Genomic DNA, 26,996 nt, shown 5'->3' with positions numbered 1-26,996 from the left:
CAACACAGAGTTACACATGGAGTAAACAATTAACAAGTCAATAACACAGTAGAAAGAAAAAAAAGGGGGGAGTCTATATACAATGTGTGCAAAAGGCATGAGGTAGGCGAATAATTACAATTTTGCAGATTAACACTGGAGTGATAAATGATCAGATGGTCATGTACAGGTAGAGATATTGGTGTGCAAAAGAGCAGAAAAGTAAATAAATAAAACAGTATGGGGATGAGGTAGGTGAAAATGGGTGGGCTATTTACCAATAGACTATGTACAGCTGCAGCGATCGGTTAGCTGCTCAGATAGCAGATGTTTGAAGTTGGTGAGGGAGATAAAAGTCTGATTGGGCTACAATTATATGCATTTAGTGTTCTGAGGGTTTGAGTTAGGTTCTGGGTTCTACGAGATTGAGCTATACAAGTTAAATGAGGGTTTTGAGCTGAAGTTATAACTAGGGTTACAAGACAGAATTGTGGTTTTGTTCACCTGTGCCCAGTGGTTCTTAAACACGATCATGCAGGTCTCTGGGTCCACCCCATTCAGGACCAGGGCCTCCCCCTGTCTGCCATCCCTGTTTCCGTTGGCAACCATGGAGGCCATCATCATGGTGACCAAATCTCATGTGGGTTAAACCATTACACAGGACGGAAAGGGGTAGAGGGGGAGAGTCCTCACTGGAGACCGGCTGAGACCACTTGCACAGGGGGATGAGGGAACACTGGGGATCTGCAGAACACAGAAAACATAATGTCATCATCCTGTACATGCAGATGGTGAATCAGTAATTTGTCATTGTTCAAACCTATAACAATACATACTATGGCATACTGTAGTAGTAGCTGACAGATTAAGACTACTGTTAGCACAGGACAGATTAAGACTACTGTAGCCATAGGACAGATTCAGGGTGATTGATTGGGACATGCTGTACAGTTGACCACTGGCCAAAAAAAACAAACACTGCAGCAGCCTGCAACACGGTCTTCTCTCCCCCTCTCCCCTGGATTCACAGCAGCTAGGCATAGAGGGAAAAGAGAGAGAGAGCGAGAGGGGGAGACACTCAGCCGGTGGCACAAACCATGCCCTCTATTCCTCAGCTCGACAAGTGCCTGCCAAAATGCTTACCCAGGGAAAAGTGGTGATGGCTTTGTAATAATATAAGTCATTTAGCAGACGCTTTTTTCCAAAGCGACATTTGTAAGTATGGGCGGTCCCGGGAATTGAACCCACTATGCTGGCATTGCAAGCTCCATGCTCTAGCAACTGAACTACAGAGGACCACAGAGTTACAGACGTAACGCCTCGCTAGTAGGCTACAATGCACAGTGAATTCCATAAGGTCCCAGTGACACCACTTTCATCAGCCACTCACTCATCTTGTGACACCAGAAGAGATTATGATGCATGACAATAGAGTGTTTATTACCAGCTAGTGGGCCCGCGAGAACTAATAAAACACTATTCTTTCCATGAATGGTCGGAACTGTTTTGGTATGTAAAATATGTCGACTTTGTCTGTAGCCTAATGTTATGTTGATTCTAGCTCTGTCCAGAAGCGCCTGTGAAAATATGTCCCTCACATATCTAGAGAGTGAGGTCAGGTGTTCGTTTCTCACACTGCTCGTCAGTCGGGAACCAAAATAATGATTAAATGTACTAAATATAACTTGTCTGTCAAGACACTGCAGAACTGTTCCAGCCTTAGCGTTTACCTGCTACACACTTAGACCTGTATCCCCACAGATTGAAATAAAACACAAATACATTCTCTATGCTTATACCAGCACCGATGGACTTTGCAATGCACAGAGGCATTGCTAACTTAATTATGTTACTGTGACAGTCAGATAACAATAGGTGCAAGCCAGGGTTATTTGTTGCTTCCCTTGTAAAGGAGGTGATTGTACAGGAAAGAGGACCATTGCTGCAAACAAAAGCTTGGCTATCTGCTAACATGGTGTAGTGCAACAGGCCATCTCCCTCCCCGCCCCAGTCCCTGCTCAGGTCAGTTATAAATAGGACTAGAACTCAGGACGGAGGATATTTGGATTCTATTATCTTCCTAGAATCGCATGTTTCCGCTCCTCCGGGGACAGTGAACGGAGACTATGGTGGTTCTGAGAATCAGATGCTTTTCATTCTAGAGTCTAGTGCTATGTGATGTCATTGGCCAAGTGCCCACATCGAATGGGCATAATTCTGAGAACAACTGATGTTCAGATTATATCCATGTCAACAGATCACACTTTGAAGACTTTGATAACAGACTAACTAGACAGTAAATAAAAAATATAAACTGGGCTACCGACTCAACCTGACAACAATGCAAACAAACGCACAATACCTAGTTAGCCGTTGCTAGGTACTGGCATATAATCAACCAGGTCAGTAAACAACATTTTAGGACAATGTCTTCTATTGAAGACGTCTGCTTCATACAGTGTACAATAACAACACATTAATTGCAGCCATGCACTGCAGGAGTTCAACTGTAACCCTCCTGCTGGAAGCAGAAGCAGCTGCAGACTGTCAGACCACAATGACCAATTAGAGATCAGAAAGGCTGCCCCTCAAACGGAATCTCAACCAATCACGGCCAAGTCAAACTTTCTTTTGAATGGTTTCGACCCACTTGAAGAGGAGAGACTCAACAACCAGCCACAGAGCTTGGCACCACAGAGAGAAATTGAAACACTCATGCTAAAGCTAAACACATCTGTTTTTAGTTAACACAGGGAACGTGCCTTATAGGAATGCATGAGGCAGGGTCACCCAGGACAGAAATCGCTGAGATTCCTACCTCTGTTTCACCATGGTTGCTCGTCTTGTATCGACGACACAGAATGTCCCCTCTTTACATCCAGACACACCCAGTCCTGTGGAGATAGAGAGAGAGGGAAGTCTAACTTTGACACACCAGAGGAGGTTTGAGAGCAGCACTGCCAGACAGTGTGACTGAGTGGAGTTCCTGGTAATGTGGTACGGAGCAGTGGAATGACTGGAGACTAGAGCTATGTGAGGAAGTGACTGGACGATGTGAGTAAGAGACTCAGAACACCACTGACTGTAGAGAGAGAGAGGCAAGAGAGAGAGAGGCAAGAGAGAGAGAGGCAAGAGAGAGAGAGAGGAGAGGGAGGGGGCAGGAGAGGGGGGGCAAGAGAGAGAGAGAGAGAGCAAGAGAGAGAGAGAGGCAAGAGAGAGAGAGAGAGGCAAGAGAGAGAGAGAGAGAGAGAAGAGAGAGAGAGAGAGAGAGCAAGAGAGAGACAAGAGAGAGGCAAGAGAGAGAGGCAAGAAGAGAGAAGAGGCAAGAGAGAGAGAGAGAGAGGCAAGAGAGAGAGAGAGAGGCAAGAGAGAGGGAGAGAGGCAAGAGAGAGGGAGAGAGGCAAGAGAGAGAGAGAGGCAAGAGAGAGGGAGAGAGGCAAGAGAGAGAGAGAGAGGCAAGAGAGAGGCAAGAGAGAGAGAGAGGCAAGAGAGAGAGAGAGAGAGAGAGCAAGAGAGAGAGAGAGAGAAGAGAGAGAGAGAGAGAGAGAGAGAGAGAGAGAGAGAGAGAGAGAGAGAGAGAGAGAGAGGCAAGAGAGAGAGAGAGGCAAGAGAGAGAGAGACAAGAGAGAGAGAGAGAGAAGAGAGAGAGAGAGAGAGAGAGAGAGAGGCAAGAGAGAGAGAGAGAGAGAAAGAGAGCGAGAGAGAGAGAGAGAAAGAGAGTAATCCAACGACCCCCGCCACATCCACACTAAACAATCATGGAGACAACAGTGCCAAACTACAAACTAACATCTTCTGAAAGAACATAATAAATGTCATCATCATTTGTTGAATAATCATGCTACTGTTCACTCCAATTAGAGTTGTGATATAATTGGGGTCTCTGGTCAACCATGAGTCCCCCTCTCCTCCCCTACATGCTATGACCTCTGACACTGTCACACTGAGGCACCACGGGAAACCTGTCACAACATATTACAGCGCGCAGAAAGACTTTACTTCTACGATGTAACCACTGACCACACTCTTAGAGGGAGGTCAGATCACTGAAGTCCACACACGTCAAACAAAACATAAGCTAAAACATTCTAGGCATTCTCAACCCCACCGACAACCACCAGTCATGTCCAAGTTGACTTACTCTGTAGCGACAACTCCTAAATGTTTCCCTGAAGATCATATCGGCATGATGTATTGTAAACAATAACCACAGCCGGAGCTCAGTGTGTGTGTGTGTGTGTCTGTGTCAGCCCCCCACTGCCCAGGCTGTGGCTGTAGTTCCTCCAGGGACCTGCTCCACCCATGGAGGGGAAGTGGGGGTCCAGGTCCAGCTGGGTCAACGCAAACAGAGAGGAGAGGGGAGGGGAAAGGAGGAGAGGGGGTGTGCTCTAAAGGAATCCACACCTCCATTCACTCTCACACACTACTCAACCCATATAGAGAAGCCATAAAGCACTAAAACTCTCAGGTACAGATTTGTTACAAGTTCTTAGTTTCACACTAAAAAGCCCCACTATAGTGCTGCACTGCTACCAACAAGACCCATAACTGGACACAAACAACTCACCAAATACCACATTCCCAAAGCTCAGCTCCTTCCTATAACAAGCACTCTTCTCATTGGGTCTGTTTTAAAAACACAACATACTGGAGACAGTGGGAGATACTATTACAGTCCTCTGCTTAGTGTCCCAGCCAGATGCATGACCCCCAATTATAGGGTAGAGAGAGACAGTAGTAGCAGTCTGTTGGGTTCCTCCAGTTGGCTGCGTCTCTGCTCGGTCTTAATGCCACAGTAATACGTCCTCTCCTTCCACAGACAGACACATTACCTCAGAGTCTGTGTCCTCAACCTCATGGGGTCAAAACAGGCCTGGTGGTAGATTAGCGTTGTACTTTTATAGTGGTTAACCTACCTAACCTGGACTCAGACAACAATGCACTGGCAACTACTGTGTCCTAGAATCAAACTGAAGATTCTGTTTGTATCTTGGCCATCTTGGTTTCTTCTTAATATGGTTGGAGTATGACTGAGTGCCTTTTAAACTTCACTACTGGGCTAATATGTCCCTGTATAGCTCAGTACTGTTTGTAGCTTAACACTCCTGCATATTATATCCAGGCTGCATCACAACCGGCTGTCGTTCAGAGTCCCATAGGGTGGCACACATAGGGTGACCCTGCGTTGTCCGGGTTTGGCCGGTGTAGGCCATCGTTGTAAATTGTTCCTAACTGCCTAGTTGCATAACGGTTCCATTTAAAAAAAATGTACATCCTCCCAGTCCCAGTACATTAAGAGGTAACTCTACAGTGTGCCACGGCTCGAAAATAGAGTCAGTCAGTGATGAGCAATGAGCTTTAACCCATCCTAAATTTGTTTTTCATTCCTGTTATAGGAAGCTACATTTTAAAATTAAATTATGCTGGGATTGACACTGAATCTTTCTAAAAAACCAATTATAATCCCAGGAAATTAGGGGTCAAAAATGTATGACTACAGACTCCACACCAGTTACCGAAAACACCAACAACTAGTAACTAATCTGAGACACTGGAGACAGAAATGTAGCTACTCCCCTCAGTACTTCCTTTCTATGAGGAAAATATGACCTAAATTACACACACTCACCTACTGTAACCTAACTGCATAGTGCACTGCAGTTGGAAGACATATTGAGGATACTACTATATTGCCTGGAGAGGAGATGCTCCACTTGCTCAAAATAGAGCCCAGCAACATACTGTCAAGTCTCAAAATAGGGCACCACTTCTATAAAGAGTAGCACCAGGGAGATGGGGCACCACTTCTATAAAGAGGAGCACCAGGAGATGGGGCACCACTTCTATAAAGAGGAGCACCAGGGAGATGGGGCACCACTTCTATAAAGAGGAGCACCAGGGAGATGGGTCACCACTTCTATAAAGAGGAGCACCAATGGGGTGGGGCACCACTTCTATAAAGAGGAGCACCAGGGAGATGGGGCACCACTTCTATAAAGAGGAGCAGCAAGGAGATGGGGCACCACTTCTATAAAGAGTAGCACCAAGGAGATGGTGCACCACTTCTATAAAGAGCAGCACCAGGGAGATGGGTCACCACTTCTATAAAGAGGAGCACCAGGGAGATGGGGCACCACTTCTATAAAGAGGAGCAGCAAGGAGATGGGGCACCACTTCTATAAAGAGCAGCACCAGGGACATGGGTCACCACTTCTATAAAGAGGAGCACCAGGGAGATGGGGCACCACTTCTATAAAGAGGAGCACCAGGGAGATGGGTCACCACTTCTATAAAGAGGAGCACCAGGGAGATGGGTCACCACTTCTATAAAGAGGAGCACCAGGGAGATGGGTCACCACTTCTATAAAGAGCAGCACCAGGGAGATGGGTCACCACTTCTATAAAGAGCAGCACCAGGGAGATTGGGCACCATTTCTATAAAGAGGAGCAGCAAGGAGATGGGGCACCACTTCTATAAAGAGTAGCACCAAGGAGATGGGCAACCACTTCTATAAAGAGGAGCACCAGGGAGATGGGCAACCACTTCTATAAAGAGGAGCACCAGGGAGATGGGGCACCACTTCTATAAAGAGGAGCACCAGGGAGATGGGGCACCACTTCTATAAAGAGGTGCACCAAGGAGATGGGGCACCACTTCTATAAAGAGGAGCACCAGGGAGATGGTGCTTTGCTTTCACACAATGAATGTAGTCAGCTTTATTATTTTTAATGCCTGTGTAATCAACTCAATTTATAATGTTTCTGGGAGAGCATGTGACTCCAGAAAAGTGTGTGTGTGTGTGCGCGTCTCCATAGCCCCAAACGCCAGAGACTGGATAAACAGAAAAGCTCTGAAGAAGTCTTGAAATCAGCATCTCCATTTGAAAACAGGAGTGTTGACTAAGGACCCCTGTTGCGAACCTCAGCCAGACACACACACACACACACACACTTTGGAGGCACTTGAACAGAGTTGAAAAGGGAAGAAGAGGCATGCTGCTTTAAGCAGTGAGCGCTGTAAACATTCAGTAGTTTTTTTTTCTGTTTTGGAGCGAGCCGGTGACTAATCTGGATCAATAATGAATCAATAGTCTCATTGATCATGAGGACATATGTAGTAACACACTACTTGTGGCTCATTTATTCCAAAAGGAGGTGAAATGGAACAGACCTCCTGCTGTGATCGGGCACAGTGAAGAACCCCTGTTGGGATCAGAGACCTGAGTCACTGATGAAAGATTACGATGTAGCCTAGATGGTGATGAAACTGAATGATGACAACTGCAAGTGATGATGATGATCTCATTCTGTCATTATCTTTCTCCATCCCCACTCTCACAAGTACAAAGGAAAGAGAAACCTCCACACTGCTCTTGCTCATTACCCACTCCTACTGGCACACAGAGGACATGAATCCACTACAGGAGCTTCCACCGTTTCAAAACACATCCGTTACCAAGCAGCACTATCGAATCTAGTTCCATCCCCCTCTCGCCCACAGACCTAGCCTCATCCTCTAACCATGGTTTCTGCCATTCATGACCAGATGTTATTTCTGAAGGGTTTGGGTCAGAGTATACAGGGTGAGATGATTTCCCCTTGGGGTGGAGGTTAACTCCTCAGAGAGCTTTGTGTGAGTGAGGGAATACGGAACAGCAACACCAGGAGAACATCAAACCTGCTTTGAAGCCTAGTAGAGATAAGGAACATGGATAATTGAGAGGAAGAAATAGGCCAACTGTAGCAGTGTTTTAAAGCCATACCACCACAGTCAAACTAGACTGATGATAAATTAAATATAGCAGCATTCCACCATATTGATTTTGCTAAGGAAGCGCAGGGGGAAAGGGAAAGAGAGATGGAGAGAATGAGAGAGCGAGAGAGACAGAGAGAAATAAAGTGAGGGACAGACAGACAGAGAGAGAGAGAAATAAAGTGAGGGACAGACAGAGACAGAGAGAGACAGAGAGACAGAGAGACAGAGAGAGAGAGAGAGAGAGAGAGAGAGAGAGAGAGAGAGAGAGAGAGAGAGAGATCAACACCACATTCCCCATGATACTGTTAAATTCATTCTAAGAACCTGTTAGATTAGAGGACAGTGACCTGCTGAGTGTTCTCTGTCAACATTGTGTTAATTTCGCCTTGGGTTTAGAAACATCACTGCATTGACATTTGCTTATGTCCTCCTGACATAACAATGCTATGACATAGGCCTATGCTATAACAGTCACTGAATGTGTATAAGTGTCTCCTGAGTAATGAAAGTAGCCAAGTACAAAAGACACTGTAGTACCACAGTAGCCTACATCCCTATTCAACCAGTGCATGCCATGTACGTCTACACCACACAGCGTCCCCAAAATGGCCGTGGCTGGCATCTCTACCAGGTCCCCTTGCTGCTAAAATAATATTCTCCAGATTACAGCAGAAGTATTGGGCTCATCAGTCTGTATACAGGGAATTAGGAGAGGTAGCTTCTAAACAATACGATTTCTACACAGAGAGAAGAATAACTGAAGGCCCTGAAACTAGAATGGTTTGAACTGAAGTTCAACACTGAATTCTACCAGATGAAGAGACCATTTTCTTCACACTGTGTCATGGGTCTTTGTAAAATTGGTTACTGGTTGACTATACACAAAGCAACAAGTCCTAGTCAGAGTTAGGTAGAGAGACCTAGCTAACTGCCAAGGTAAATACATTGAGATAAAGCTATATAAAGTGAAGTGAGGTCTATCTTGTTACGTCATCTTTTGAACGTGTTATTCAATGAATTGGATGGGCTGGGAGGGAGAGAGGCTTCACAGGTAACAAAAGATGAAGAGCCTTGAGACTTTTTCACAGGAGATAACACAGGCAGAGCCACCGATGACAGGATAGAATGTTTGCCTAAGGACAGAGGTTTTGTAAGCATCATCAATGTGTGTGTATTCTGACAGAGTGGCTCCGGTTTCTAAAGCTGTGAGATGTAAAAGGCGTCTCCCTCTCGGCAGGTGTTTCACACACTAGGGCGAGGTCATGATAGATAGTTGAAAAGCCAGCTAGCCACACCTACAGTAGAACTCACAAGGCTGTCCTAACTTGCAGTACACTGGCTTTTTTTTAACTCTTTCTGAACATGTTGCTGTGCGTGATTCCTACCTCTGAGGCCAGACATTTAAATCTAATGAATTCTAGGTACACATATTGTTACACCCACCAAGCAATGAGAACTCTTTTTCACAATATTAATTAGTAGTCGAGTGTCTGCTTCTTAAATTAGTTAAATGTATGCATGGCATTTTTCAATACTGTCGACTGAACCACCAACCAATACATTAGTCCACCACACTCCCATAGCCTGTGCATCTGGACTTTGTGACTGATGTGAGATCATTAAGCTCTATCAGGAAGAGCGACTGTCCTCTTCAGACAGAGCCTATAATGATGTCCTGGTCAGTGGCAGGGCCTGGTCTAGGACTAATGGACCAATGGCAGGGCCTGGTCTAGGACTAATGGACCAATGGCAGGGCCTAGTCCAGGACAAATGGCAGGGCCTGGTCCAGGACAAATGGCAGGGCCTGGTCCAGGACAAATGGACCAACAATAGGGTCTGGCCAGGACGATGAAGCTCTGACATTGGCCCTCCTCTCTGTTCTCCCACCAGTGATAGACCAATGGGTGATAGACAGAGGACATTTACAGTGGCCATTAAAGTGACGGTACCTTTTTGAAATATTTACAGGTGGGCCACAACTGGGGCCAAAGAGGGAGAGCCTGGCTATATATAGTCTATCTGTCCCCTTCTCCAATGAACAACACAGACATTTATAATAGGAGGACACCATCCAGTGTCATCTAGGCGTCCGTTCTCCTGTAGCCGAGGGGACGTTGACCACTGTCCGCACTACAGTTAGTCTCTATGAAACAGTTAGGCCTACTGCATTCAGACTAGGAACGCTCATAACATCACAAATATACATTTCTCTGAAGCCCATCTGTGTTGGCTACATTAAAACAGAGTACCAATCAACACATCATTCTGAGGCAACTTACTTACTCTCATCAACAGTCAGTCGTATTTCTGAAATGAAACATCAACATGAAGGGATTCAACAGCTGTGCCCATTAACAACCTAATACAACAGGGTAAAAGCCATAAAGGGCCTTATCAGATAGGACTGTGATTCTGTGTTAAACACCAACTGAAGGTTATAGGCTGAGGTGTAGGTTGGCTGAGGTAGGTGCTCAACACGTGCTGCGTTCAGTCAGTGTTCCCACCTCTGAGCTCAGTGGAGGAGGTTGATTAACATGTTCAAACACATCAGATCACCTCCTCATTACCTGCTAGGGAGGGAGGAGGCCTGGGGGGGTCAACAAGCTGAATGGATTAGAGCCAAACACCTCAGAGGATCAACACATATTATAAAATGCATACCCAGGCTGACACACCCAGCGTTCTCTTTCCCACAGCATTAGGAACAGCACATAATGGCACAGCAACATGCTGCCTGCATTTAGAGTGGCTAAAACAATCCCTTGAGCCACTGCGTAATAATGACTTCCATGAGACTCTGAGACAGGGATACAGAGAGCTGCACAGCCTGCTACAGTGAGATAAGGCTAGTTTGAATGGTTCAATAATACTGAGACAGGTGAGTAGTAGACAACACAGGAGACAATGGTACAAAATACAGCCTTCAAGTGCAGGTTAGCTTGTCAGTGATCCAGGGAGTGTGTGAAGTGATTTTTGGAGTATGTGTGTGTGTGTGTGTGTGTGTAACTATACTTGTGGGGTCGCCGTGACCCACAACCAACCTCTCTACTCACTCGACTAAGCATGCCTCTCCTTAATGTCAATATGCCTTGTCCATTGCTGTTCTGGTTAGTGTTTATTCGCTTATTTCACTGTAGAGCCTCTAGTCCTGCTCACTATACCTTATCCAACCTATTAGTTTCACCACCCACACATGCAATGACATCTCCTGGTTTCAATGATGTTTCTAGAGACAATCTCTCTCTTCATCACTCAATACCTAGGTTTACCTCCACTGTATTCACATCCTACCATACCTTTGTCTGTACATTATACCTTGATGCTATTTTATCGCCCCCAGAAACCTCCTTTTACTCTCTGTTCCAGACGTTACCCTTATTCTACTCCTCCTCTGTTCCTCTGGCGATGTAGAGGTGAATCCAGGCCCTGCAGTGCCTAGCTCCACTCCTATTCCCCAGGCGCTCTCGTTTGACGACTGCTGTAACCGTAATAGCCTTGGTTTCATGCATGTTAACATTAGAAGCCTCCTCCCTAAGTTTGTTCTATTCACTGCTTTAGCACACTCTGCCAACCCAGATGTTCTAGCTGTGTCTGAATCCTGGCTTAGGAACACCACCAAAAATTCTGAAATTTGAATCCCAGACTACAACATTTTCAGACAAGATAGAACTGCCAAAGGGGGCGGTGTTGCAATCTACTGCAAAGATAGCCTGCAGAGTTCTCTCCTATTATCCAGGTCTGTACCCAAACAATTTGAACTTCTACTTTTAAAAATCCACCTCTCTAAAAACAAGTCTCTCACCGTTGCCGCCTGCTATAGACCACCCTCTGCCCCCAGCTGTGCTCTGGACACCATATGTGAACTGATTGCCCCCCATCTATCTTCAGAGCTCGTGCTGCTAGGCGACCTAAACTGGAACATGCTTAACACCCCAGCCATCCTACAATCTAAACTTGATGCCCTCAATCTCACACAAATTATCAATGAACCTACCAGGTACCTCCCCAAAGCCTTAAACACGGGCACCCCTCATAGATATCATCCTAACCAACTTGCCCTCTAAATACACCTCTGCTGTCTTCAACAAAGATCTCAGCGATCACTGCCTCATTGCCTGCATCCGTAATGGGTCAGCGGTCAAACGACCTCCACTAATCACTGTCAAACGCTCCCTGAAACACTTCAGCGAGCAGGCCTTTCTAATCGACCTGGCCGGGGTATCCTGGAAGGATATTGATCTCATCCCGTCAGTAGAGGATGCCTGGATATTTTTTTTAAAATGCCTTCGTAACCATCTTAAATAAACATGCCCCATTCAAGAAATTTAGAACCAGGAACAGATATAGCCCTTGGTTCTCCCCAGACCTGACTGCCCTTAACCAACACAAAAACATCCTATGGCGTTCTGCATTAGCATCGAACAGCCCCCGTGATATGCAGCTGTTCAGGGAAGCTAGCAACCATTATACACAGGCAGTTAGAAAAGCCAAGGCAAGCTTTTTCAAGCAGAAATTTGCTTCCTGCAACACCAACTCAAAAACGTTCTGGGACACTGTAAAGTCCATGGAGAATAAGAACACCTCCTCCCAGCTGCCCACTGCACTGGAGATAGGAAACACTGTCACCACTGATGAATCCACCATAATTGAGAATTTCAAATAAGCATTTTTCTACGGCTGGCCATGCTTTCCACCTGGCTACTCCTACCCCGGTCAACAGCACTGCACCCCCCACAGCAACTCGCCCAAGCCTTCCCCATTTCTCCTTCTCCCAAATCCGTTCAGCTGATGTTCTGAAAGAGCTGCAAAATCTGGACCCCTACAAATCAGCCGGGCTAGACAATCTGGACACTTTCTTTCTAAAATGATCTGCCGAAATTGTTGCCACCCCTATTACTAGCCTGTTCAACCTCTCTTTCATGTCATCTGAGATTCCCAAAGATTGGAAAGCAGCTGCGGTCATCCCCCTCTTCAAAGGGGGGGGACACTCTTGACCCAAACTGCTACAGACCTATATCTATCCTACCATGCCTTTCTAAGGTCTTCGAAAGCCAAGTCAACAAACAGATTACCGACTATTTCGAATCTCACCATACCTTCTCTGCTATGCAATCTGGTTTCAGAGCTGGTCATGGGTGCACCTCAGCCACGCTCAAGGTCCTAAACGATATCTTAACCGCCATCGATAAGAAACATTACTGTGCAGCCGTATTCATTGATCTGGCCAAGGCTTTCGACGCTGTCAATCACCACATCCTCATCGGCATACTCGACAGTCTTGGTTTCTCAAATGATTGCCTTGCCTGGTTCACCAACTACTTCTCTGATAGAGTTCAGTGTGTCAAATCGGAGGGTCTGCTGTCCGGACCTCTGGCAGTCTCTATGGGGGTGCCAATGGGTTCAATTCTTGGACCGACTCTCTTCTCTGTATACATCAATGAGGTCGCTCTTGCTGCTGGCGAGTCTCTGATCCACCTCTACGCAGACGACACCATTCTGTATACTTCCGGCCCTTCTTTGGACACTGTGTTAACCTCTTCAGTCGACCCTCTACTTTTTTGAACATTTTGTTAAAAATCGCGCAACATTTCAGCGCCCTGCTACTCATGCCAGGAATATAGTACGTTCATATGGTTAGAATGTGTGGATAGGAAACCCTTGGACGTTTTTAAAACTGGTTAAATCACGACTGTGGCTATTACATAACGTGCGTTACATCGGAAAGCGCAGGAAAACCTGATCACAGAAAATGGAAATAAATATCCTTGCGCCACTTCCAGCAATTGTTAACAGTGAGCCGAATTAGATAAGACCGAGCATTCAACTCCCACAGCATCCCCATGTTGTCTAGAGTCTTGTGAATTTAATCATCTTTGATTCTTGGTTGAACCGAAAGAGGGGCACCGCTTACCTCCGGTCTCCGCCCAGATCATTCCGGAAGAGCTCTCTCCTGAAATTTTTTCCAAGACGACAGCTAATGATATTTACATCGCCTACGGATGATTTTTATCGCTTATTAACGTTTACTAATACCTAAAGTAGCATTACAAACGTATTTCGAAGTGTTTTGTGAAAGTTTATCGTCTACTTTTTGAATTTTAAAAAATGACGTTACGTTGTGAAATCGCTGTTTTTTTCGTTTATCACACAGTCTACATATAACGATATCTTGGCTTTATATGGCCCGATTTAATCGAAATAAAGACCCAATAGTGTTTATGGGACATCTAGGAATGCCAACAAAGAAGATGGTGAAAGGTAATGACTGTTTTCTATTTTATTGTGCGGTTTGTGTAACGCCGAAATGCTAATTATTTTGTTTACGTCCCCTGCTGTGCTTTTCTGTTGTAGTGTATTGGTGCATGCTATCAGATAATAGCTTCTCATGCTGTCGCCGAAAAGCATTTTAAAAATCGGACTTGTTGCCTGGATTCACAACGAGTGTAGCTTTAATTTGATACCCTGCATGTGTATTTTAATGAACTTTTGAGTTTTAACTAATACTATTAGCATTTAGCGTAGCGCATTTGCATTTCCAGAGCTCTAGTTGGGACGCAAGCGTCCCAAGTAGAGGCAACAGGTTAACAACCCTCCAGGCAAGCTTCAATGCCATACAACTCTCCTTCCGTGGCCTCCAATTGCTCTTAAATACAAGTAAAACTAAATGCATGCTCTTCAACCGATCGCTACCTACACCTACCCGCCTGTCCAACATCACTACTCTGGACGGCTCTGACTTAGAATACGTGGACAACTACAAATACTTAGGTGTCTGGTTAGACTGTAAACACTCCTTCCAGACCCATATCAAACATCTCCAATCCAAAGTTAAATCTAGAATTGGCTTCCTATTTCGCAACAAAGCATCCTTCACTCATGCTGCCAAACATACCCTTGTAAAACTGACCATCCTACCAATCCTCGACTTTGGCAATGTCATTTACAAAATAGCCTCCAATACCCTACTCAACAAATTGGATGCAGTCTATCACAGTGCAATACGTTTTGTCACCAAAGCCCCATATACTACCTACCATTGCGACCTGTACGCTCTCGTTGGCTGGCCCTCGCTTCATATTCGTCGCCAAACCCACTGGCTCCATGTCATCTACAAGACCCTGCTAGGTAAAGTCCCCCCTTATCTCAGCTCGCTGGTCACCATAGCAGTACCCACCTGTAGCACACGCTCCAGCAGGTATATCTCTCTAGTCACCCCCAAAACCAATTCTTTCTTTGGCCGCCTCTCCTTCCAGTTCTCTGCTGCCAATGACTGGAACGAACTACAAAAATCTCTGAAACTGGAAACACTTATCTCCCTCACTAGCTTTAAGCACCAACTGTCAGAGCAGCTCACAGATTACTGCAGCTGTACATAGCCCACCTATAATTTAGCCCAAACAACTACCTCTTTCCCTACTGTATTTAATTTATTTATTTATTTTGCTCCTTTGCACCCCATTCTACTTTGCACATTCTTCCATTGCAAATCTACCATTCCAGTGTTTTACTTGCTATATTGTATTTACTTCGCCACCATGGCCTTTTTTTGCCTTTATCTCCCTTATCTCACCTCATTTGCTCACATCGTATATAGACTTGTTTATACTGTATTATTGACTGTATGTTTGTTTTACTCCATGTGTAACTCTGTGTCGTTGTATGTGTCGAACTGCTTTGCTTTATCTTGGCCAGGTCGCAATTGTAAATGAGAACTTGTTCTCAACTTGCCTACCTGGTTAAATAAAGGTGAAAAAAATAAAAAATCCCCACAAGGTCAAATGCTATTTCTAGGAAGTTTAGGGTCAAGGTAGAATTAGTTAGTTAGTGTTAAGATTAGGTTTTTGGGTTAAGGTTAGAGGTTAGGGATATAGGATTTGAATGTTTATAAATTGTTTGTCCCCACAATGTTAGTTAAACAATACTGTGTGTGTACTTTCAGTAGAACAGTACCACAGCAGAACTTCCACATACTTTTCCACATACGCCATCCCCATGTAGCTGTAAACAACAAAGGCCAGGAGTCAGGAGGGGAGTAGGTAGATCTGATGGCAACATGGATAAACCCCTGACCTATTCTCAATGGGTTTAGTGTGGGAACATCAATCCAGATCTCTGCTGCTGCTTCCTCTCTACCTTGTTTGCATGCTGCCGCGCCAACAGGAGATGAAAGGGGTGAGTGTTTGCATGAAGGCGAGACGGCGGGGGGATAGAGGGATGGCGTGGTGGAGAGATAAATGAAAGGAGATTATGTAAAGGATACACATTGTATACACTACTCTGTCCAATGAAACACTTACTGTCAGGTTCCTTCTCGACAACGCAACAAGAAATAATAAAAGATAAGAATACGACCATAAAGTAAATGGCTCAGTAGAATAGATGGCAAATATTTAAATTGTGCAGCATTAGCAATAGTAAATACAAGTCTGGTAACAGCAGAGATGCAGCAATGAATAGTATAGCATGGCTGTGATGTTAGTAGAGCCCTTCTCAGAAGGGATGAATAGCATAGCATGGCTGTGATGTTGGTAGGGCCCTTCTCAGAAGGGATGAATAGCATAGCATGGCTGTGATGTTGGTAGAGCCCTTCTCAGAAGGGATGAATAGCATAGCATGGCTGTGATGTTGGTAGCCCTTCTCATGGCTGTGATGTTGGTAGGGCCCTTCTCAGAAGGGAGGAATAGCATAGCATGGCTGTGATGTTGGTAGAGCCCTTCTCAGAAGGGATGAATAGCATAGCATGGCTGTGATGTTGGTAGAGCCCTTCTCAGAAGGGATGAATAGCATAGCATGGCTGTGATGTTGGTAGAGCCCTTCTCAGAAGGGATGAATAGCATAGCATGGCTGTGATGTTGGTAGAGCCCTTCTCAGAAGGGATGAATAGCATAGCATGGCTATGATGTTGGTAGAGCCCTTCTCAGAAGGGATGAATAGCATAGCATGTCTGTGATGTTGGTAGAGCCCTTCTCCGAAGGAATGAATAGCATAGCATGGCTGTGATGTTGGTAGAGCCCTTCTCAGAAGGGATGAATAGCATAGCATGTCTGTGATGTTGGTAGAGCCCTTTCAGAAGGGATGAATAGCTGTGATAGAAGGGATGAATAGCATGGCTGTGATGTTGGTTCTCAGAAGGGATGAATAGCATAGCATGGCTGTGATGTTGGTAGAGCCCTTCTCAGAAGGGATGAATAGCCTGTCTCAGAAGGGGGATGAATAGCATAGCATGTCTGATGTTGGTAGAGCCCTTCTCAGAAGGGATGAATAGCATAGCATGGCTGTGATGTTGGTAGAGCCCTTCTCAGAAGGGATGAATAGCATAGCATGGCTATGATGTTAGTAGAGCCCTTCTCAGAAGGGATGAATAGCATAGCATGTCTGTGATGTTGGTAGAGCCCTTCTCAGAAGGGATGAATAGCATAGCATGGCTGTGATGTTGGTAGAGCCCTTCTCAGAAGGGATGAATAGCATAGCATGGCTGTGATGTTGGTAGAGCCCTTCTCAGAAGGGATGAATAGCATAGCATGGCTGTGATGTTGGTAGAGCCCTTCTCAGAAGGGATGAATAGCATAGCATGGCTGTGATGTTGGTAGAGCCCTTCTCAGAAGGGATGAATAGCCCTTCTCATAGCATGGCTGTGATGTTGGTAGAGCCCTTCTCAGAAGGGATGAATAGCATAGCATGGCTGTGATGTTGGTAGAGCCCTTCTCAGAAGGGATGAATAGCATGTGATGTTGGTAGAGCATGTCTGTGATGTTGGTAGAGCCCTTCTCAGAAGGGATGAATAGCATAGCATGTCTGTGATGTTGGTAGAGCCCTTCTCAGAAGGGATGAATAGCATAGCATGTCTGTGATGTTGGTAGAGCCCTTCTCAGAAGGGATGAATAGCATAGCATGTCTGTGATGTTGGTAGAGCCCTTCTCAGAAGGGATGAATAGCATAGCATGGCTGTGATGTTGGTAGAGCCCTTCTCAGAAGGGATGAATTCTCAGAAGGGATGAATAGCATAGCATGTCTGTGATGTTGGTAGAGCCCTTCTCATGTCTGATGTTGGTAGAGCCCTTCTCAGAAGGGATGAATAGCATAGCATGTCTGATGTTGGTAGAGCCCTTCTCAGAAGGGATGAATAGCATAGCATGGCTGATGATGTTGGTCAGAGGGATGAATCCTTCATGTCTGATGAAGGGGGATGAATAGCATAGCATGGCTGTGATGTTTGGTAGAGCCCTTCTCAGAAGGGATGAATAGCATAGCATGGCTGTGATGTTGGTAGGGCCCTTCTCAGAAAGGATGAAAAGCGCTAGGCCTCGCCACGCTCTCATCATGTCATTAACCAGATCAGAGGAGATAATAGGCTCCATTGGTTTGGACTCAACAGGCACACTACTACTGCTGTTGCGCCTGTTTTTTAAACTGCCGTAGTTTTAAGATATGAATCTTCCCTCTCCAGTCAGTCTCCCCACTAGACACCATGCTGTTCTATAGATGGAGAGCAGTGGAGGCTACTGAGGGGAGAAAGGCTCATAATAATTGCTGGAATGGAGTAAATGGAATGGTATCAAAAACATGGTTTTCATGGGCTTGATACCATTGCAATCACTCCATTCCAGACATTATTAAGAGCCGTTCTCCCCTCAGCAACATCCACTGACGGTGAGTATGCTTAGTTTAGGTCATTGGAGGTAGACCGATTAAAATCGGAACGGCCGATTAATTAGGGCCAATTTCAAGTTTTCATATCAATCGGAAATCAGGTTTTTTGGACACCGATTTGGCCAATTTGTTTTTACATCTTTATTTAACCAGGCAAGTCAGTTAAGAACACATTCTTATTTTCAATGACGGCCTAGGAACGGTGGGTTAACTGCCTTGTTCAGGGGCAGAACGACATATTTTTTACCTTGTTAGCTCGGGGATTCAAACCTGAAACCTTACAGTTAACTAGTCCAACACTCTAACCACCTGATTACATTGCACTCCACGAGGAGCCTGCCTGTTACGCGAATGCAGTAAGCCAAGGTAAATTGCTAGCTAGCATTAAACTTAACTTACAAAAAACAATCAATCATAATCACTAGTTAAACTAGTAATATTATCAACCATGTGTAGTTATCTAGCGTGTCCTGCGTTGCATATAATCAATGTTGATTTTGCGTATTCGCGAAAAAGGACTGTCCTTGCTCCAATGTGTACCTAACCATAAACATCAATGCCTTTCTTAAAAGCAATACACAGAAGTATATATTTTTTAAACCTGCATATTTAGCTAAAAGAAATACAGGTTAGCAGGCAATATTAACCATGTGAAATTGTGTCACTTCTCTTGCGTTCATTGCACGCAGAGTCAGTGTATATATAACAGTTTGGGCCGCCTAATTTGCCAGAATTTTACGTAATTATGACATAACATTGAAGGTTGTGCAATGTAACAGGAATATTTAGACTTATGGATGCCACCCGTTAGATAAAATACGGAACGGTTCCGTATTTCATTGAAAGAATAAACGTCTTGTTTTCGAGATTATAGTTTCCGGATTCGACAATAATAACGACCTAAGGCTCGTATTTGTGTGTGTTATTATGTTATAATTAAGTCTATGATTTGATATTTGATAGAGCAGTCTGACTGAGCGATGGTGGGCACAGGCAGGCTCGTAAGCATTCATTCAAACAGCACTTTCGTGCGTTTTGCCAGCAGCTCTTCGTTGTGCTTCAAGCATTGCGCTTTTTATGACTTCAAGCCTATCAACTCCCGAGATTAGGCTGGTGTAACCGATGTGAAATGGCTAGCTAGTTAGCGGGGTGCGCGCTAATAGCGTTTCAAACGTCACTCGCTCTGAGACTTGGAGTGGTTGTGGGTTGACGGGTAACGCTGCTTCGAGGGTGGCTGTTGTCGATGTGTTCCTGGTTCGAGCCCAGGTAGGAGCGAGCGAGGAGAGGGACAGAAGCTATACTGTTACACTGGCAATACTAAAGTGCCTGTATTGTTGTAATTGTCATTATTACAAATAAACAAATAAAAATCGTCCGATTAATCGGCATCAGCTTTTTTTTTGGTCCTCCAATAATCGGCATCGAAAAATTAGAATCGGTCGACCACTAATTGGAGGTAATTTAAGGTTGTTGGAGGTCCTGCAATTTGTGATGTATCCTGAGACAAAAACAAGCTACGGTGTCTCAGCTTAGTCAAAGAGAAGCACATTCAAGAAAAAAGTAAACAGGTATAAGTAAACGTGACTGTAGTTACGTGAGAAGGAAAAAATTAAATAAAATCTACCTTTAAGGAACATGCCATGTCAAATACGAGACAAAGACACTAAGAAGCTTGACAGCTTCTTCATACTTCTCAATAAGTGGTAATCAACAGTAGACAATAAGAGGTACTTAACCGAAAGATCGCTGGTTCGAATCCCTGAGTCGTCAAGGTGGAAAAATCTGCCGTTCTGCCCTTAAGCAAAGCAGTTAACCCCCAACAACAACTGCTCCCAGGGCACCGATGACGTGGCTGCCCCCTCCACCTCTCTGATTGATAGGGGTTGGGTTAAATGCGGAAGACACATTTTGGTTGAATGCATTCAGTTGTGAAACTTACTAGGTATCCCCCTTTCCCTTTACTTAGTAGATATTTTCAGTTCAATCAACAATAGATAATATAGTTACTTAGTGGAGACTTTCAGTTCAAAAAGTTACATAACAGTTGAGTTAAGGTTCAGAGGTATGGGCGACAGTCAGTCATCCCCAGCAGATTAGGTTAAGACTATGTTAACAACTCCAGCAAGTGGCCCTCTCTATACGGCTCCCTTGTTCTCACTGACCCCTCACTGGGGTCGCAAGAGGGGGCAGGGAGGGTAGACAGGGAGGTAAGGGGGGGGGGTGTAATCCCAAACACGGGACAATGCTGAGCCTGAGCTGGGCTGAGTCCATGGCCAGTGTGAAAAACTGGGAGAAAGGGAGACAGCTTGGTTGGTGGGCCGGTGAGTCATCACAGCCACCGCTGTTGGCATGGTGGCTGTCCCAGACACCTGTTTCTTCCCTGTTCCAGTTACACGGTGGCCTGGGTTTATGCTACCTCATGCTGCCCTGCATGGTTGGTCACTTTGTTCCCTGGCCTAGTCAGAGAGAGAAGTTTTTCAAAACAAACTTAACCGAGCATGCCCTCTGTGCTTGTTGAAAAAGCAGCACATTCTGCAACGTTAACAACAGCCTGTCAAGATAATCGGAAGGACCTCAAGCTCAAGGATCACTAGTTAGCGGCACTCTCAGCTGCTTGTGCCTTCTGATTGACAACCATCCATGACGTAGAGAGAACACCAACTGTTCACTGACACACACATAGCTTATGAAGTGTTGCACCATGTGTTAGAAATAGCCAATGGGAGTTGATGAGTACACGATTATATTCATATCGCAGTGCCCTGGGTAAACTGTGTTACATGATACTCTGTCCTATCCAACTCCTATTGAATTAAGTCTTATCTTCAACCATGTAATCCATAGGGTATAACTTTGTTTAGTGTGTGTGTATGTGTACTGCGATCTCATGCCATTCACAGATGAACTAACCTGCGATGATAAGTCACTAATCTCACCACTACCAGGGCTCTACAGTGAGAGCATTTTACTCGCATATGCGCCTAAATGTTTTGCTGTGCGACCCGGAATTGTTTATTTAGGAGCACCAGTGAGCAGATAAAAATGTAAGGTTCTGGCTTTAATATCACAAATAATCTTAATTCTTTTTTTTTTTTCTTAATCTTAATCTTAAATGTGTGCACCTACATTTTTCAACTTAGGCACACGCGTGCGCCTTGTAAAACAAGTTACCGTAGAGTCCAGACTACACTCTGCTCTTACATGAATAGCTTGGGTTAGCCCTACAGGTCTCACTGTAGACTGAAGTGGTCAAACCAGACATTCCACTATGTGAAACTAAACCAGCCGGCCTGTGTAATGCTCCATTGACATGCATGTCAGAGATTTAAAAGGGACAACCCTTCACATTGCCTCCTCACTTGACCTGATCACACACACATGTGGTTACTTAGCAGAAAAACTCCTTACTTTTCCAGTGCCTTCACGTGTTACAAAGCCAATATCTTGCTATATAAAGTCTCAGTCCCCTGCTATGTTGACATAGTGCTATTAATTATTTGTTTACGTTAGGTATAGGCCCTATATCACAGCCCTCAATGCAAGGTGCCTCAGTTGGAGCAATGAGGCTTGTGCGATATGACCTCACTAGTCTGTGTGGTTAATGATCACGAGGCAGAGCATCTTAAAGCTGTGTACTACTAGGTCAGTAAGAGGGTAAACTAGAATTCTGGAAAGGCCATATGAAGGCGAGGTGTGTGTCAAGTGCAGGGGAGGCTGGTGTGAGGAGCTATAGGAGGATGGGCTCATTGTAATGGCTGGAATGGAATAATTGGAACAGAGTCAAACGTGGTTTCCACATGTTTGATCTGTTTGATAGCATTCCATTTATTCCATTCCAGCAATTACAATGAGCCCGTCCTCCCACAGTTCCTCCCACCAGCTTCCACTGGTCAAGGAACAGACTGCCATTCTCATTGGCCTGGAAATCCACATGGAAAATGCACGCAAATGTAAACACAAGTACACAAATAGACACTCCTGTACATACTGTAAAATCCCAATTACAACAAGTCCACAATTCAGATTAGCATAGTTATTCAGCACATACTGTACTTTCATGACATCAACCCTCATATTTACACTAATCAGGACAACTGAGCCTGGTATCAACTCTTCCTACTATTATACAGAAACGACACCTGAGCAGAAAATCAGATCAATTTAGTCAGCGTGCTAGAATTAAACATTGTCTGTAACATCCAATGAGAGTTCCCAGGAGTAAATTAAAGGACTTCAAAAAGCTTTGCCCTCTGTGTGCATTTTCTAGAGCCAACTGCCAACCCAACTTCCACAGTGAGTGTGCTGACAGTTTGAAATCACCAAAGCAGAATTCAACTTTTCTCGAAAAAGTTCACTGCAAATACACTGCATATAGCAAACAGTTTTGACTGAGTTTGATTATACAGAGTAGGGTTTTTGCGTCAAATTTGTATTAACACTGATTTTCCTATAACAACTTTGATGTAAAACAATCCCTGTATAGTCCACACCATTGAGGTATAAAGAACGGTCCACACCCAACCAGACTGTAAATAAAATATGGCCAACCATGAAACATTGATGGGTGACTGTTTGAATGTGATCCCATGAGGTAGTAACCCAATACCCTGACCTCTTCATCACAGAAAGATGATAAGGGTACCAGTCCGGTCCAAAACTCCTTTCAAAAATACCCTTCATACTACCATGTTTTGTTTACCAAGTTTGCTGAAGTTGGAAGAGTGTGTGTGTGTCACATATCTGTTAACCTCTGCAGAACGAATAGCAGAAAGGCTACAAATAATTATGAATTATGTTACAGTAGATGCCAAATGTACTTTATGTTCGTGGGTCTGATTAAACACATTCGTCTGGGCCCCACAGCATTAACACCTGCCTCCGAGCACTTCCTGGCACCACCCAACACACACCAGAGCTCCAGAAGTTCAGACTCAGCAGCAGAAGTGGTGGAAATCCTAATTTAAGAAACGCCGAACTGTGGGATGAATGGTGACAACACGGTAGACGGCCAAGAGATCCTCATGTCCTGTATGTCCCTCCCAACGAGGAGAAGACAACCTGTCTGTCTCTGGTCAGACTGACGTCCAAATGGACACTTCCTTTGGAGAAGGACAGACAGTTTGGAGACATGGACATGTTTTCCCTACCTATGTACCTAGCTACCTACCTACGTATCTACCTACCTACCTACCTACCTACCTACGTACGTACCTACCTACCTACGTACGTACCTACCTACCTACATACCTACATACCTATCTACGTACCTACCTAACTACGCACCTACCTATCTACCTACGTACCTACCTAACTACGCACCTACCTATCTACCTACGTACCTACCTTCCTATCTACCTTCCTACCTACCTACCTTCCTACCTACCTACCTATCTACCTTCCTACCTACCTACCTATCTACCTTCCTACCTTCCTACCTATCTACCTTCCTACCTATCTACCTTCCTACCTATCTACCTTCCTACCTATCTACCTATCTACCTTCCTACCTACGTACCTAACTATCTACCTTCCTACCTACGTACCTAACTATCTACCTTCCTACCTACGTACCTAACTATCTACCTTCCTACCTACGTACCTAACTATCTACCTTCCTACCTACGTACCTAACTATCTACCTTCCTACCTACGTACCTAACTATCTACCTTCCTACCTACGTACCTAACTATCTACCTTCCTACCTACGTACCTAACTATCTACCTTCCTACCTACGTACCTAACTATCTACCTTCCTACGTACCTACCTAACTATCTACCTTCCTAAGGTGAATGCACCAATTTGTAAGTCGCTCTGGATAAGAGCGTCTGCTAAATGACTTAAATGTAAATATCAGCAATAAACTTTTGCAAAATGTCACGTGAGGCACAATAAAGGTGAATGAAAGGTGACAGATTGTGTCCAGGCATTTGCAAGAATCAAGCTGTATAGACAGATATTTCTCAGAACAAGTTTAAAAGTGCGCCCAGGACAGATGACAAGTCTCTCTGATATACATGTTTATAAAAAGACAACCCCATGATAACAACCGACATGTAAACGTGTCACATTATGCCTTGACAGAGTCAGACAGTCCCGGTCACTTGACAAGCAGCAAAATACATTAACAATGTCTTGCCAAGTTATTTACTTCGTAAAAATCCATAATTTACAAACAATACATTAGTTGTAGTCTATTTATATGTAGTAAGACCAACTGAAATATCATACCGTAGGCTGAGTCTCAGAAGTGCAAGTAACTTAGCCGACTTCGTGTAACAACACCGCACAGCTTCAAGATGCGGAGCAAAATCAACCTTTTACCCTACTTTCCTATGAGCGTCTTTCCAACACAAATGTACATAACCCTCTCGAAAATCACTAATTCTCCAGCAGAACGTTTTTCAATTTCCCTGGTTTAATGTCGCATTCTATTAGAAAAGTAAAGATATAAGCTACTTAGCTAACAAGGTCGCCAACCAGTCAGTCTGCTTACTGTAGGTAGTATACATAGGTGAGCGTCGCGAGCACACTAAGCTTTAGGCTCCTCCCTCTTTGTGCCCACAGCAGTTTGTGATGATGATCGGCATTCCGGCTCCTTTCAGTGAGCCGGCTCGTTCGGCTCAGCTCACTGAAAAGAGCAGGCTCTTTTGGCTGCCAAACGGCTCTTTAAAAAAAAATATGTTTTCTATTTTTTCAAGTCAAACAGTTTGCGATAGTTTGACTATGATTGGTGTTCAAACAATTCGAATTAAATGATTAAAGGAAATCATACTCTACCTTAACCACAATGTATTTAAAAATGCATTGGTTTGTTATGAAAAAGAATGCTATTAAACATTTTAACATAAAGTATAACTTTTTAATGTATATAAATAAAGTCATATCAAATCAAATGTATTTATATAGCCCTTCGTACATCAGCTGATATCTCAAAGTGCTGTACAGAAACCCAGCCTAAAACCCCAAACAGCAAGCAATGCAAAGTGCATATAAATCTAACCATTCAAAACGAATACAATCTGAACAACATAATAATAGAATATTGCACCAAATCAAAGAAAAATAAATAACAATGTGCAAAACTGCAGCATCTCACTTAAAACATTAAACTGGTCCCTCTTTTCTCTCTCTTCTTTATTGTCATGTTATAACCAACAGCAATGCTGACCATATTTTGCTTTTATGAGAGATTTGCATTCGGAAATGCAAGATGCCTCACTTACGAGTAGCTGATGTGGTTTCTTCTATCAGTAATGATTTGTCTCATTTTCGAGAAGACCCTCTCAGAGGGAACGGACGTGACCACTATGCAGAGTCTCCCTGTCATGACTTTAGGAAGCCTTGTTCTACCACCAGCTCAGAGGAGGGGCTCTTCCAAATAGGATCAGACCTCAATTATGGAATCTGCTGAGAGATTCCTTCGTGCTGCATCCCCAGTTGCTCTCTCATCAAACAGCATCCAAACAGCAGACTTTTATGGCACTACTGCTGGTGCATCTGCTCCATCTGATCCCTCTTCTTCCTGGTGCCTGAGCCAGCTGACTGCTGGGGCTGTCCCTCCCTGCTGCTGAGGTTATTCTTTGAAGAGCCTCATAAATCGCTCTGGCATCACTGAAGGCTAACTTCTTAAACCTGGGGTCAAGTGCAAAGGTTTCTAATAGCACGTGATTATATTCCATTCTGTGGAACTTTCTGTCCATTAATGAACATAGGGTGTCCATCAACTCTGTCACATGTCCTGTGCTTACATTTGCTTCTCTCTGGCGACTGGCTGTGATTCACTGCAGACCCTTACACGGGAGTATCATTTTTGAGGCTGTCACATAGCTGAAAAGAGAGAACAGTAACTTATTAGTTTAGGTTCATGTTTTGTGTACTGATACTACATTCTCATCTACTGCTCATATACATATATAATACTGGATTAAATAATAACTGCTTACTGTACCTCTCCACTGATCTCCACAGTGACCTGCTCAAAGGGTTCCAGGACTCTGCACACCTCCTCCACCACCTCCCATTCCTCTTAGGTCAGAGCATCAACAGGTGCATTGACAATGGCCAGGGTAGAGATGAACAAATCAAATGTATTTATAAAGCCCTTCTTACATCAGCTGATATATCAAAGTGCTGTACAGAAACCCAGCCTAAAACCCCAAACAGCAAGCAATGCAGGTGTAGAAGCACGGTGGCTAGAAAAAACTCCCTAGAAAGGCCAAAACCTAGGAAGAAACCTGGAGAGGAACAAGGCTATGAAGGGTGGCCAGTCCTCTTCTGGCTGTGCCGAGTTGAGATTATAACAGAACATGGCCAAGATGTTCAAATGTTCATAGATGACCAGCAGGGTCAAATAATAATAATCACAGTAGTTGTCGAGGGTGCAACAAGTCAGCACCTCAGGAGTAAATGTCAGTTGGCTTTTCATAGCCGATCATTTAGAGTATATCTACCACTCCTGCTGTCTCTAGAGAGTTGAAAACAGCAGGTCTGGGACAGGTAGCACGTCCTGTGAACAGGTCAGGGATCCATAGGCAGAACAGTTGAAACTGGAGCAGCAGCACGGCCAGGTGGACTGGGGACAGCAAGGAGTTATCGTGCCAGTTAGTCC

At 44.4% G+C, this 26,996-nt stretch overlaps 1 protein-coding gene across 2 annotated transcripts in view; it reads right to left on the bottom strand.

Annotated features, from left to right (window-relative positions):
* Positions 1–24,922, bottom strand: part of LOC115145600 (FHF complex subunit HOOK-interacting protein 1A-like) — a 49,428-nt gene extending 24,506 nt beyond the window's left edge. The window contains exons 1-3 of one of the 2 annotated variants that reach the window (XM_029687094.2): positions 24,617–24,922; positions 2,798–2,873; positions 484–723 (exon numbers count right to left, since the gene is read on the bottom strand). In XM_029687094.2, coding sequence (XP_029542954.2) covers positions 484–603 — 120 coding nt within the window. In that variant the 5' untranslated portion in view covers positions 604–723; positions 2,798–2,873; positions 24,617–24,922. The remainder of the gene's footprint in view (positions 1–483; positions 724–2,797; positions 2,874–24,616) is intronic. The other variant, XM_065003916.1, reaches the window with a different exon arrangement.
* Between the last annotated feature and the right edge of the window lie 2,074 nt (positions 24,923–26,996).

The sequence above is a fragment of the Oncorhynchus nerka genome, linkage group LG18 (genome assembly GCF_034236695.1).
Source record: "Oncorhynchus nerka isolate Pitt River linkage group LG18, Oner_Uvic_2.0, whole genome shotgun sequence".
In the NCBI taxonomy this organism is placed as follows: domain Eukaryota; kingdom Metazoa; phylum Chordata; class Actinopteri; order Salmoniformes; family Salmonidae; genus Oncorhynchus; species Oncorhynchus nerka.
Note: the sequence above shows the minus strand (reverse complement) of the source record. Positions and strands in the feature narration are given on the sequence as shown.